This window comes from Gallinula chloropus (genome assembly GCF_964237585.1).
Source record: "Gallinula chloropus genome assembly, chromosome: 2".
Classification (NCBI taxonomy): Eukaryota; Metazoa; Chordata; class Aves; order Gruiformes; family Rallidae; genus Gallinula; species Gallinula chloropus.
Genome location: NC_140086.1, coordinates 117,958,231 through 117,970,298, shown reverse-complemented (window position 1 = coordinate 117,970,298; position 12,068 = coordinate 117,958,231). Strand labels below are relative to the sequence as shown.

At 40.4% G+C, this 12,068-nt stretch overlaps 1 protein-coding gene across 1 annotated transcript in view; it reads right to left on the bottom strand.

Moving 5' to 3' along the window:
* MRPL3 (mitochondrial ribosomal protein L3) overlaps positions 1 to 11,255 on the bottom strand; it is a 29,967-nt gene extending 18,712 nt beyond the window's left edge. The window contains exons 1-6 of the mRNA XM_084280200.1: positions 11,134 to 11,255; positions 9,110 to 9,288; positions 8,047 to 8,138; positions 7,129 to 7,227; positions 3,377 to 3,476; positions 1,448 to 1,508 (exon numbers count right to left, since the gene is read on the bottom strand). Of these exons, the coding sequence (XP_084136326.1) occupies positions 1,448 to 1,508; positions 3,377 to 3,476; positions 7,129 to 7,227; positions 8,047 to 8,138; positions 9,110 to 9,288; positions 11,134 to 11,237 (635 nt within the window). The 5' untranslated portion in view covers positions 11,238 to 11,255. The remainder of the gene's footprint in view (positions 1 to 1,447; positions 1,509 to 3,376; positions 3,477 to 7,128; positions 7,228 to 8,046; positions 8,139 to 9,109; positions 9,289 to 11,133) is intronic.
* Positions 11,256 to 12,068: the final 813 nt, after the last annotated feature.

Below are 12,068 nucleotides of genomic sequence, written 5' to 3'. Positions count from 1 at the left end.
TCAGCAGTAGAAACAGAAATCTGATTTCTGAAACATCATCATACAAATATCTGCTGAAAAGCGACTAGAAATACTGAATTAAAAGATAGGATGTTTTCACTGAACACAACCAACATCCCAGTCTATTTTTAGCTTGCTAGTATGTTCCAATATACACAGCAAGATACAAATCAATACCCTGTGGCTCCTTACGAGCATCTTTTCCATCACCAAAATACCCCTCCCAAGGTCTCGAAATACTTCTGGAAAAGCAAAGCCTTTCTGCATTAGCAAAGTGTGACACTTCATCAACATGGAATGACTGTATTCCTAATGACACTGTGCTTTACTTTGCAAACTAGCTATTGTCTCTTATAGGCTGTTCACAGAATGCAATTTAGAATCTGAAGAAATTATATAGCAGATCCAAGTATTACATAAGGAAGTCTGACATTGAAAAATACTAATTTCAGTCAACTCCTTGACATCCTTGTCTCAATGGGGTGCCCTCAGAGGTGTAGTCAGGTATGGCTATATTAGAACTGACTATTTGGCTGCAATGATATGGTTGGTTTTTCCATATGCACAAAGCCCTGTGAATAATATTAGACATTTACAAGTATTACACATATGAGACAATTACAATATTTCAACAAGGCCAGTTGGGTATTATCTCCATTACACACAAAAGAACCCCAACCCACAATCAAATGGAAAACACGACCTTTGTATCACAACACAAATATACTTCACTGAAATAGGATCCTGTTCTCTTGGGCAGTGGAAATCATGAATGTAACAGAAGAGGCATAACTAGTCTTTGTCACAAGATGACAGTTTTTCTTTTGACACCTTTTACCACTTGAGCTCTAATTTGGCATTTGCAGTGGTCTGAGAGGAAATCATTCTTCCCATGTTAAAGATCCTTACCCATTGCTGGCAAGGAGATGAGCTGAAACAGGTGAGAAAACAAAAAAAGAAAACAAAAAAAGGAAAGGGAGAATTCGACAGCTTTGTTGTCCTGCTAAATGTATTCACCATCTTCTTGCTTTTCTTTCAGTCCACATGACAAACTCCTCTTTGCATCTCTTCACCAAATGAAAACTAAACAGTCTTTCTGGGGATCGAGGCCTTTCAGGATTTACTCCCCACTTCTACATACAACAGATGCTGCATTATAGACTTCTTCACCCATGCTAAGCTCGAGCAACTCTTTCACAACCCCTTAAATACTAAGAGCATTATTTTCCTATATGTTAAAAATCAAATCCAAGCTGCACCGAAGAAAGATAATTTATATTCTTGACCCAATGGCTGAACAGATTTCTGTTTTCTGCCACTACCCTCACAATCGTATTTCAGCTTTCATAAGCCCTGAGTTTAACCCAAAGTGTGTGTGTGTGTCTGTGGGGGATCAACCCATCCCTTTGACAGATGAACCGTACACATCAAGTCATTAGGAACCTACGTTTTTCCCGTAACGTCCACGAACTGCCCTGGGCGGAAGTGAGCGGCATACAAAGGAGTACCTTCAAAAGAAGGGGAGAGGTCATGTTCAACCAAGTGCTGCAATCTCCAAACCACCATCCAGTTATTACTGTCCCACCCAGATTACAGTCACAGGAAAGGAAACAAAACTTTGTTATTATTCATGTATTATTTTTTTCTTCTCCCTACTTACCACTTAACTGTTTCTCTGTTCCTAACCCAATTTCAGATGAGTAGGAAGGCAGGGTCAGGGCATTACTTGGATGTGGTGCACTTCAGACACCAAAAGTAACTAATTAAACATTTTGGGTGTTGTCAAGACTCACAATAAACAAACTCAGCAGGAAAACAGAGTGTGATCCACTTACAACTACCAGCACTTTGCAAGGTGGAAGTTTGGGGTTTTTTTGTTTGTTTGTGTTTTTGTTTTTTAAATCACAACACTTCCTATAAAAAATGGGGTTAATAATAGTAATAATAAAATAATAAATATTGCAATGCTTCCTCTTTGTTAAGACAGTGTTCCCAAACTAAACACTGTGGCAGAAGTACAGCTTCATCCACTGGGGAATGACCTATACATTAGCCTTCAGCAAAACCAGTGCTATGGTCGATCAGTGACATCACTCACCTCACTGCAATTACAATCATTCCCCTGAGTGCTTGTAGTATCAAGGTTTTAATTAAAGATTTATTGTGTCTTCAGCATTTTTTAATCCAAGTGCAATATTCTTTTATTAGCAGTTTAAAAAAAAAACCCACAGAAATGATAACTTAGTTCATTATACATAAACTTTAACCTGAAGATCCATGCAGCTGCAGCTTTAACACTTTCCACCTTGTTTTAAGTCAATTTAAAAAGTGAAATTTTAATTTTTTCATGTCCAAAACTATTTTCAACAACCTAAATACACCAGCTGTTTTCAAACCTGTTAAGAATGCAAACTGAAATGATGTAAACCTCTCCTAAGTCTCAAGCATGGAAGTTCTCATATTATTTCATGTCATACTTAGATGATCCATACACACCTGGGATAAGATATACATGAAGGATTTTAAGTATGATATACACACTCCAAAATCAGTTTACTAAAAACCTGACAATTCTGCTTTATCTCAAGGTTCTGCTTCAATTTATCTGTGCAGATTTCCTCTTTAAGTCAGATTTGATTTTTATCAATTACTACACTGTCTTAAAAAGGTCTTGCAGAAACCTCCTCAAATAACACATAAAGATGAAATATATTTAAATTTCCTACCCCACATAATTCTTTGGAAAATACCTGTAACTGTCAAAAATGAAAGCAACCTAAATACACTAACTAATAATACCTTAAACTTTTTCTTCAATCTGCATACTTCTAAAGCTGATTTTTAGCAAGTGTTTGTTATAACATGCTTTAGCGTGTTTTATTTTGCAAGCTGCCAGAAAAAAACGCCATCTGTGACAGCTATCAATCCTACTTCTGAATGCAGCAAGAAGAAACAAATCTCAAACTACTATTTTAGGCTCCTGAGAAACATTGCCATAAAATTCTCAGTGCCCCTCCTGTAAGGATAACTCAGAGAACTTCCTGTAAATTAATTCATATTTATTCCAAACAAGTGAGTCACACTTACATTTATTTCTTAACTCAGAGTTCATATTAGCTAGTTTGGATCAGACTTATTTTCTAATCAATGGAAACATAATATCCAGGACAAAGGAAAAATCCTACTGCTCAACACCCAGAAATTAAAGCCCATTTTCTAGTATTCCCTAAGAAAAAAAGTTTTTTTGGAATCAATGACAGAGAAATATGAATTCCACCCAAAATGAAAATGAAATGCATGTTATAACTTGTTTTAAGGCTAGAAGTGGCAAATGTTAAATGACTATGCATATAACAAAGTAGCTCTAAAAGAATACCTGGTTTAATTATGGCATCATCTGTCACATTAAACGAGGTAACTTTCTGCTTCCGTGGTACTCCAGCTTCTTTAAAAATTTCCATCGTAGTCTCTGATTTCTGTAACAAAGAGCAGCCATAAAAAATGTGATCCTAAAATACCCAAGGATCAACCTAGCACAGAAACTGATTACTGACTGTCAACACCACTCAGAGAAACAGATAGATCACACTACACTTTTATCTTGAGACTAGCATTTTACCTCTATATAAAATTAATTTAAAACTCCTGTGTCTGCATTTTATTTTCTGTCAACTAGTTCTCCCACTGCTACATCACATAAATAAGAGATGTATGAAGATTTCTAAGATCAGAAAAGGGAAAACAATCATTTAGAATGTACTTAAACTATATTACTCTTTCTTTATTACTTTCAAAGAGTTTTGTAGTAATGTAGAAGACTTTTCTCTTTCTCAAAGCTTCTAATAACTTAGTTCCACACCCCCAGAAGCATCTACAAATGCTTAACTTCCTACAAAGGAGAATCTAGATTCTCTGGACAAGAAAGAAAAATGAAGAGTAAGTTTATGATTCACATGTTTTTAAGATATACCAAGTACTCTCAGCGTCAAACCACTGCTGACTTACTAAAGAAAGGCTCTTTTTTTTTTTAGAGGAGTCTGACAAAGTTAAAATGACATTAAATGTTTCTCAACTGTTTTAAACAAGGCAATTCACAGAACAGCCGACCACTGAGATGATACCAAGCCATGGAAACAGTGACGCAGGAAAACCGTGGCCATAGGAAAAAGCAAGGCAGCTGATTTTTCTTCAAATGCATTCTAGAAAGCAATTTAAGGCATCTGACAATACTGTCACACTTGGATAGTCACATCTTTGAGGTTCACTTCCCAAAAAGTCTGTGCAATTCTCTTTCAAAATTAATCTGGTGTATTTTTAGACAAAGTGATGTGAATAACTATAATTGTTACTTGGTTTATTATGAAAGTCTACATGATGCTTGTCCTTCCTTTTGTTTTAAAAAAATCTGTTAAAAGCATTAGGAGAACAGAGGAAGCTTTGTGAAAAATGGGAGAGTGAGATGATGAGGAGCTCTCAGTCACAAACCAGAAATTTTAACTTTATGAATCTGCCCCTGTTTGAGGAGAAAGTGTGGATACAAAGTCTTCAAAAGGGTTTTTTTGAGCAATTTGTTAACTTGAGTTCATAGTACAAAGTGCTTTTATTTAAAACTAAAAATAAATAAAGTAAAAAAATCTCTACTATTACCACAAAAATTTTAGGCATCAATCAATGGAGGACAGCTGTGCTAAACTGCAGTACCACATGTAAAAATTAAAACCTAAGAAATCCCCTTCCTACTAGATGCCTGTGTATTGATGCTTTATTTCCACTGCTGCCTTCGATGACAGCAAAGGGAGCTCAGTGCTCAGCATCTGTGCCTGGGAAGACCTATCACAGCTGAAGGAAAACATAGTTAAAGGGTAAAAATCACTTACATCTCAAGAGTCCTACTATAGCCTTGCACTGTTGTATTTCAACAAGTTTTCCTCAGGCAGTCAAGTCAGAGATGTATTTCTGCAAACAAAACACTGCAGGCTTTACAAAGCGTTCCTAAAAAGCAGTACTGAGGAGAACATAGAGTGAATTCTCAGATGTTCTTAGTTTTGAAAAGACAGTATCCTCCAGCACAGCACAAAAATGATCGATGTGCCTCACTTAATGGAAGTATATAAAATTTTTTTTGACAAAAAATTGTTAGAAAACTGGCAGAATTATACTTCTGAGTATAATTTTGCATTAATAATGAAAAATCCATTCACTTGTAATAGACTGACATATCTCAAGCTAAAAAGAAAAATAAAACCCTTGCAAAAACAGCAATACCCCTTATCATTTTTCAGCAATTTGACACCCAATTAAAAAAAAAGACATGGAACTCTTTGTTAGTAAAATTAGACTGAATTTATGAAAATTTAGTAGCTGTAAGGAATCTGAGGAAGACAGATGTTCCTCTGAGGAATTAACAGAAGATAAACCACTTATGCTAATATAATACAGTATCATTCAGCTCTCTTTTTATTTCTTCAGACACTTCAGAGAGAAAAGAAACAGCTAAAAATACTGATAAACAGGTGAGCAACAATTCAAATCTGCAGCTAAACCACAGAAAGACGCAATTTTTCAGTACCTTAAGAAGTAAAATTGTTCAGACTCTGTGTGGCAAATTCTACCAAATGATGTAGTTTATACAATTGTATATACAATATATACAACATACATTGCATATATGATACGATGATAATAATGACGATGACAACAGTACAGAGCTCAGACCCAGGCCAGGTCCTCATCACAGATTTATCTAAGTATATTTAGTCAACTTCTCAATTAAGGGAAGTGTAGGATCAACCAAATTAGTACCAACTAACTTAGAAGAAATTATGTCCCAAGGGAATCATTAACATAAGTTAAACTACTGAGGAAAAAAAAAAATCCTTGATTTGACTTTAGGTAGTTCTGCTTTGAATAAATTTTCCTAGTTCACAAGAGCTGTTTAAACAGAAGTTTTCTGTATTCCTCCTTGCTTCCTGCACATTTTTACTGACCATATTCTGAATCACTGATAACTTTATGAAAAGATCAACTGTAAGGAGCCTAACGTGCATAATACAACTTGAAAATTATTATGCACAGGATTCTTGCATGTCTTAAACCAAGGTAACAGGAAAGAAAAAGACAGCTGGAATTTCTCCAGGAAATGAGAATAGCCAATATAGCAAATAAATTAGAAACTGTATGATGTTAATTGCTAAATAACCCTGCTGTGGTATATTATCATTGCTCTGGGACAATCTTCTGTTTGAAAAGGGGAAATACATGTCTTGAAAAGTCCACAATCACCGAGATAATCTGTTTAGTAATCACAAGTTTTTTTGTTTGGTTTTTTTTTCATGTACCTAAATCAAACAAATGAGTGTCAAGATACTGCAAGAAGTGAAAAGTGGTATTTTATAGAAATAATGGATCATAGAAACTGCAGTCCATTGAGGGAAAGCTTTGTTCCTGCCTTGATCTATAATTCAATTTTTCTTCTCAGGAATGACAGCTCTGCTAGACAACCTTAGCCACTGAAGAAGGTGCCTGGGAATTCCACAACAGGCATTTGGGGTGTCTAAATAAGTGAGTGGTGTTGATGCCGCTTTTGATGAGCTGTAATCATGAAGCTATCTTCCTGAAAATCTAAATCTTTAACTTATTCATCAGTAAAACTGTATGCAAATTAAGAAATCTCAGCAGACCTATGGAAAAATTACAATTAAAGCTAATAAAATGCTACAGAAGAGTAAGCTAGGGAACAAAGTCTTTTAAAAAACCAATGAAGCTGGGTAAGTTTACCATTAGGTCACGTGAACATGTATCTTCAGTCCTCATCTTGTATCCCATCTCCACAGAGATGATGAAGACACATTTCTACATTGCAAATGGCCCTTCAGGCCCTTTCATCAGCACGGGATGCTGCACGTCAAAGCAGCTTCCTAGACCCAGACTTCTCTGACAGAATCAAGAGGTAAAAATTGGCAGTTCTTCTTGGGGAAATAAGCAAGGGTGAATGTGACAAAAGATCAGTTCCAAAGCATGCATGGCTACCAATTTATCTTTCAGAGAAGCCTACCTATGCCCTTTTTGTACTGGAATCACAACAGAAATACTTATTTCTAACAAAAACACCCAAAGTGGCTCACTTACAAAAAAAGGAGATGCGTTTTTGCCTCCGACAAGCAGCTTCGATGTTTTTTCACCCGACTCTTCCTTTGAAATATATTTTAAAACATGGCAATCTTGCACCTTCAGGAAAAAAAACAACAGCATATTTTGAGTATAAGCAGATGTGTCTGCTTTGAGACCATAATTATAAAAACAAGTGAAATTAAGTTAGTTTCTGTTTTCATTTTTGATCTGTATAACAGGAGTTACAGTCTACAAGTAGGGGAGTGTGTTTCCTTTTTACCATAGACATTCATTTCCAGTTAATTAAGGAGTACATATAAAAAGTATTAGTAGAATGGAAACCATATGTTCATAAATGCTCTAGAAATAGTATTAACTTTTATAGTCATCTTTTGCCTGCAAGATCTGGTAAATCCCTACTGTATGCATGGTAACAGCCCACATTTTAGACTTCTACTCCTTTGCTCTGTAAACCTGATGTCCTTCACAGCACTGGTTCATCACAGGGGAGCAACAGGTCAGTGAACAGCTTAATCACAGTGAGTAGCAGCTGCTAGAGAATATGAAGAAGCAGCTTCAAGGCTACAAAGGCTCAGACACCACAGGGAAACTAATCCCAAAGTGCCTGCAGGTGGCAAAATTACAAAAGAAGGGAAGTGAGGTAGTTAACCTCAGCTTTATGCTGCTTCCCATCTTCCCTCACCTAGGTAAGACTATGGAGTTCTGTAGCACTCAAATGGCTGAGACAGAAGGCAGTCCACTCCTAGAAAGTTCAGGATATAAACAGAGAAAGGCATGGTGTATTTATGCAAGGTTGAAAGAAATCTTTCTTTCAGGATTTCCTACTCTAAGTAATATGTTTCTGTTTTGTCTCAAGCTTCTAGCTAATGATCTGAATACAACATAGGAGATAAAATTCATTATGATTTATTTCACCTTAAGTAGCGTGACAGCATGTTTTTTTCCTGACTTGGTCCATATTGGCATCATTCCCAGTTTTACTGCGACAACACCAACTCTGACAGAATCTGTAGATCAAAACAGAACAAGGATGCAACCACACACTTAATATCTGAAAGAGCCCATCTCACAACCTGCTGAGTCCCACTGATGCTGATCTTTCCTGAGGAGCGGAAGGAGGAGAGAAAAAATCCCTGATTCCCTGAGGGTAGGCTGGAAATAATCTGTTCATTGTTTTTAATCCTAGAACATGCAAACTACCTCCCCACTACAACTACAATAATCAATGATTCATATTAATTCTTTTTTCTTAAATACAACACCCATGTAGAATATTAGAGCCAAACCATTGAAAAGTTTACTAGGGAGGTTCCCCCTACCCTAACCTCTGCAGATTTTAGTCACTGTAACTGTACAGCAAAAGCAACCTGTCAAGCTGGCTTCTGACTCTCCGTGTCATGAAAAACAGAACTCTTTAAGATGAAACACAAATGCTTGAAAAGATTTAAAAATGCTCTTTGTTCTAATTTCCACTGTCATACTTGAGGGTCCTCTCATGGATTTGCACACCGCCAGGTTGCAGTTTACTGTCAAATGATGACCCTTCTGAAGGGTCAAAAAAATGATGGTTGAGTCTGTAAGACTTTGGAATCACTGAATAGGAGTGGGATGGACTACATACTACACTTTTTCTTTAGAGTCCAGCAATATTTGCAAGAACATTATCTTCTAGAGAGCCTGTTTTGATGAATTCCTAAATTATCTTGCATGGTGCAGCAGTGGGACGGGCCAAGTGCTGAGTTGGACTAAACCCAAAGTTCTTACGAGGTTCTTAACACTCTGTACTATTTTAAATGCATTTTAGAGAACTCATGTATTACATGCACTTATTTACTAGATGTACTGGATGACTGAGATAAGAGCAAGAAGAATAATACTTTACAAGATGCAATCCTGACGTTACTGAATGCTACACTACACGCAAATTACTGCAGTAATTTCAACATGAGTTTGGTATTTCAGAGAGACACTTTCTCACCTGGTTTCCACTCATTCAGTGGCCACGGCTCATCTTTCAGAGGGCACAGCTTGCTGTCTGTCTGAGCTTTGTACTCCTCCGCAGTTGCCTTCTTGAGGAACTCGACATTCTCTTCAGAAAGGTGCTCGTGCCACCACGTCGCACTGTTAACGTGCCTGACCACAAAGCCCAGCTGACCCCTTTTCCAGCGTCAGGAAAAATTTGTAAGTGTCTTATTAGTTCAAATGTCTCACAACACACACATGTTCATAACAGAAATGCACACTACCTAACAAAGTATACAGTCATAAAGACTGAAATTGTACTAGCAAGCTACTCAAACAGCATCACTCAAGCTGGCCACCCTTGACCAGCAACACCTCATTATTTGTCTAACTTTTAAAGTATTCTCAAACACACCAGAGGGGAGCAAGCAACAGCAGATCAACCCACCACTCTTTCAGGGATAATAAAACTAGACCAGTGATGAAGAGACAGCAGTGAGTGTTGTTTACTTTAACTTTAGCAAGGCTTTCAACAGTCTCCTGTGGCATCCTGCTACCCAGGCTGGGAGGCTGTGGCACAGATGGCAGGACTATCAGATGGGCAAAAAGCCTGGTTGGATCATCAGGCCAAAAGTAACAGTTAATGGCTTGCACTGCACCATAAGGCCTTGTAACTGGCTTTCCTCAAGAGTCATGGACTTTGTCTTATTTAAGATCTTTCTCAGTAACATCTTAGAGGGGATGATGCATCCTCCTTAAGCTGGTGAATAACATGGAAGAGAGCAGTTGATAATGTTCAAGGGCATCCTTTGACTGGCCAGTCAGAGGATCAAGCCAACAGGAAACCTGATGAAATTCATAAAGGAGAAATACTAAGTCCCACACTTGGGACAGAACAACCTCTTTCAAGGGTACAGGCTGTGACTTCAGCAGAGCTACTTCACTGTCAGGCTTGGAGAATCCTGGGGGAGCAAAAAAGTACAAAAGGAACCAGCAGGCTCCTGGCAGCAGTGAAGACCAACAGCAGTCTAGGGGGTATCAACAGAAGCATGGTCAGGAGATCAAGGGAAGCAGCTAACATCCGTTCTTCAGCACTCCCAAGCAGACCACACCTACAATATTAAATCCAGTTCTGGGTCCCCATTTCAACATCTGAGTGCAACCAGCAGTGGTATCCAAAAATACAAGGGCTGGAGCACTTGCTCTCTGAGTAGGATTAAGATAACTGGGTTTGAAGGCTCAGGGGAAACAAAAGAGCAACTTTACAATACCTCTGAGGAGGCTACTGACAAGACAGCCAGGCCATGTTTACTGAGGTGCATGCCACTGAGAATGAGAGAACTGACATAAACTGAAAAAGGGGTTTCTGAATTGACCAAAGGATGAAACATTCAGCCTGAGGACTGTCATACACTGGATGAGAAGAGAGCCTGCACAAACTGTCCCTGGAGGCCATCAAGGCCCAAACAAAGCCCTAAACAACTTGGTCTGACCTCAGAGGTGAGCAGGTCAGACCTGAAAACTCCTCAGCTCCCTTCCAGCCCCACCAATTTTACATTCACTGCTAAACAGCTCACTGTACTGCCAGAAATTTTTGTGAGAGCTACAAAAAGCTTAAATAGTCTTTAATCCTCTGCAAGTACAATGAAACAGAGCGTTTAACAACACAGTGAGAATGCACAGGGCTAGGTGGCTGGGCCAAGGTGACTCAAAGCACGGTAGGCCAGGCTGCTTACTATGACGCAAGGATGCTTTGGTTGCACCTCCTGCCGTAATTCCCGCGCAGTTGGGGCTATTGCTACAGCTCGAGTGCCCCAGCAGTACACCGGGGGCCTACCACCTTTGCACTTGCCAACGGTCTGGACCCAGAGGCGTCTGCAAACGGCGGAGACCGGAGACGCCACCGACGGGAAGGGGCGGCCGAGGCGTCCCTCATCTCCGGGCTGAGACAAGGGCCCAGCTCCCCTCTACCTCCGCAATTCCCGGCCCTCCGCGCCCCTTCCCACCGCAACCCCTTCCCTCCCCCAGCCCTGCTGCTACCTGCCGCCGGAGACGCCCGCTGCCACCGCCGCTGCGAGCGGCCTCCCCTGCGCTGCCGCCCACAGCCGGCCCCCCAGCCGGCCCAGAAGTCCCCAGCCCGCCATGCCGCGAGCGTTGGAGGAACCGCCGCTGGTTTCCGACGCCGCCTGGTCCTACGCTGAAAACCTCCCGTGCTGCCTCAGAAAGAAAGTTCCGAGGCACACCCCTAACTACGGGAGACGGTTTGCTCTAAATTTAACATAAAACCTCGCGAACCAACCCAAAGACGTGGTTGCGCGTAAGCTTCCCTCCTCACTGCTGGCCCCAGCGGCTTCCCAAACCGCCTTGGGGGGACAGGTTGCTCCCTCCCCTAGAGCAAGGCACCTGAACCGCGGCCACTGCTTCAGGCTTAACCTGGGTGCTGCCTGGCTGTGGGCTGGGCTTCTCCGTGCTGCCTGAAGGCGCTGCGGTCAGGGCTGCAGCAGCCATGGCCAAGGGATGGGGCTTCTCTGATGCGGGGGGAAGACCTCACCCAAAAAGGGGATGAGAGAGGACGTGCAGAAATAGCCACGGGCACCTATTCCCCTCGACCCTGCCGGCACTGACAGTCACTCCCGTGCCTCCATTCCGGCCGTGACCCGGCAAAATCACAAAATCACAGAATCACAGGGGTTGGAAGGGACTTCAAGAGATCATCAAGTGCAACCCCCCTGCCAAAGCAGGTTCCCTAGGACAGGTCGCACAGGTAGGCATCCAGATGCGTCTTAAATATCTCCAGAGGAGACTCCACAACCCGCCTGGGCAGCCTGTCCCAGGGCTCTGTCACCCTCACTGTGAAAAAGTTTTCTGCATATTGGTGCAGAACTTCCTGTGCTCCAACTTGAGGCCATTGACCCTTGTCCTGTCCCCACAGACCACTGAGAAGAAGCTGGCCATTTCATAGAATCACAGAATCA